This window comes from Palaemon carinicauda, chromosome 30 (assembly GCF_036898095.1).
Source record: "Palaemon carinicauda isolate YSFRI2023 chromosome 30, ASM3689809v2, whole genome shotgun sequence".
Classification (NCBI taxonomy): Eukaryota; Metazoa; Arthropoda; class Malacostraca; order Decapoda; family Palaemonidae; genus Palaemon; species Palaemon carinicauda.
The window spans coordinates 84,579,666-84,582,524 of NC_090754.1; the positions used below are offsets into that span (position 1 = coordinate 84,579,666).

Consider the following 2,859-nt stretch of genomic DNA (forward strand, 5'->3'; position numbering starts at 1 on the left):
AATAATAATAATAATAATAATAATAATAATAATAATAATAATAATAATAATAACAGGTTTATATTTTCTAATGGAAAAACAAGTGTCAACATAATAGTAAATCGTTTGCTTCTGTTACTGTCATAACACTTTCTTTATTAGATGAAAATAGGAGACTTACCATAGGAATAAAATGATTTTTTATCATACATGTTTTATGCATTTTTTAATAACAGTTGTATCTACAATATATAGTATATCCTTAAATACTAAGTAGCCTTTGCTTTACATGCAAAAGATCAATAAGAATTAACTGTACACAGAGCGTTTAAATCAATTCATTCATAATAAACAATTGGGCTTAAAGAAACAATGCAATATTGCAATCAGATTATAGTCAGTCTCTAGAGCATTGTCTTACTCGATAGGGCAATGTCACTGTCCCTTGCCTCTGCCATTCATGAGCAGCCTTTAAACCTTTAAATATGTATATGTATACTGTATATGCGTAAAAATCACAGGAAAACGTGATGCTCAGATGCAGAAGAACCACAGGGAAAATGAAAATACGAAATATACGATTAAGTCCTGACTAGTTTCGTGATACTTCTTCAGAGGACTGATGAATTGAGAGAGGCTTCTTTACATTTTATAGGGAAAGTAAACGTACGAACATACATATAGAGTAGTGTCATTGTTCTGTAAGCCTCTATATGTATGTTCGTACGTTTGCTTTCCCTATAAAATGTAAAGAAACCTCTCTCAATAAATCAGTCCTCTGAAGAAGTATCACGAAACTAGTCAGGACTTAATCGTATATTTCGTATTTTCATTTTCCCTGTAGTTCTTCTGTATACATATATATATATATATATATATATATATATATATATATATATATATATATATATATATATATATATATATATATATGTATATATATATATATATATAGAGAGAGAGAGAGAGAGAGAGAGAGAGAGAGAGAGAGAGAGAGAGAGAGAGAGAGAGAGAGAGAGAGAGAGAGAGAGAGTAGGTTCTATTTTAATACATGCTATTACTCAGAAAACCTCAGGTATTAAACAATGATAAATTATATCTATGATTTGAACTCCCATGAAGAACAGAAAGCAGTTATATTAAGCATTTTAACCTGGATTTACAAAACATATCATGTCTTTATTGAAGAAAATATTTATTTTAATGTTGTTTCTATTCTTAAAATATTTAATTTTTCCTTGTTTTCTTTCCTCACTGGGCTATTTTCCATGTTGGTGCCCCTGGGCTTATAGCATCCTGCTTTCTCAACTAGGGTCATACTCCTGACATTATCCAGTGTGACCGTCTTAAATTTGCTCTTAAATGAAGTTTGAATACATAACTTTCTCTATGAATATGATTTAAGTTCCTTCATCTCAGAAGTACTTTTTTAGCCAATTATTTAGATATTCTTTGTTCATTGTCTGAAATTAGCCAAGTAGTAATACCTTGACATTATCTGGTGTGACCGTCATAAATTTGCTTTTAGATAAACAAGAAGAGTGATTTATCAATAGATATTTCTAAAGGAAAATAGGCTTCAAGGCTGATGACCTAGACATGGTATTTTATCTGCATTAGATCTGTGAAGATCACCTGTGCTTAGATTTATCAGATAGACTATGAAAACTTTTTACAACGTAATATCAAGCCTATTTCAATGAAAGACTTTTTTTCTTTAAATAACTGCCTATACTAACCCTTAATAACGCTAAAAAATATTATGTGAGATACCTTAACCCTTTTACCCCCAAGCTATTTGGATACTCCAACCCTTAATCCCCAGGGATTTTTTTGCAAGCACATTTTGCAGTATATATATCTTTTTTTAAATTGCTCTAACAGCCTTAGTTTTTGTCATAGAGAGGTCAGGTTGGTCTCATTCTTGTGGAAAATGCTTGAAGTTTCTCATAACATTAGCAAAAATATGAAAAAAAAAATGTAAATAGCAGTTTTTTGCAAAGACGTACCGGTACGTCCATGGGGGTAAAGGGATGAGTTTTGTGAAACGTACCAGTAGGTCCATTGGGGGTAAAAGGGTTAAGTTCTCAATTTTCCTTGGCAAAAAAACTTAATCTTTCTTGCCCTTTGAATTAGTGGAAATTATTAGAATAGTGGTATATATGCCCACCAGTGGCACGTTTTTACTCTTCGGGGGTTACATTGGAACTGAGAGAATAGCCATAACTAAGCATTACTTGATGTAATCTGAGATTGATTCATTAAATTATATCACAATATAAATCTTATCGCTTCTCTTTTTCATCCTCAAATCTAGAGGTATAAAGGAATCTATAAAAATGCAATACTGCGCCACACATGATGTAATCTGCATTGAGATTGAATTATAAAATTATATCACAAAATAAATTTGATCGCTTCTCTTTTTCATACTCAATTTTAGGTGTACAAAGGATTCTATAAAGATACCAATATGTACAGAGGAGTACAAAGATGGCGACCCTCTGGTTGTAACACGATTGATTATCTAAGGAGGCAAAGTAGATCCCTGAACACCCTCTCCTGAACCTTCATCTGGTGTAGTCGTTTCCAATTCTTCTTCCATGTCCTCAAAAACTCCAGAAGTAGAATTAGTCACCGTCTCTTCCGTGGGGACGGCAGAAGTTTCCTGAGAGTCTATATAGAGGATAGGACTTGAAGTTGATGAAGGCCCTGGTGTGATAGATTGGTACTCCTCTTGGTCGATGTCAGCCATGATGATGAAGGTACCACGGGACCTGCTGGTATATTTGCCACTCTGAGTTATTCTTTCGGATGTTCTTGATAACTTTTTCATGCCAGAGAAGTTTCTGAGTAACCTGCAGAGGAAGGCGATCGTTA

General features: G+C 33.0%; 1 protein-coding gene across 4 annotated transcripts in view; it reads right to left on the reverse strand.

The window, feature by feature from the left end:
- Positions 1–959: 959 nt before the first annotated feature.
- Positions 960–2,859, reverse strand: part of LOC137623328 (uncharacterized) — a 73,339-nt gene continuing 71,439 nt past the window's right edge. For all 4 annotated transcript variants that reach the window (XM_068354128.1, XM_068354127.1, XM_068354129.1 and 1 more), the window contains exon 4: positions 960–2,837. In XM_068354128.1, the coding sequence (XP_068210229.1) occupies positions 2,507–2,837 (331 nt within the window). In that variant the 3' untranslated portion in view covers positions 960–2,506. The remainder of the gene's footprint in view (positions 2,838–2,859) is intronic.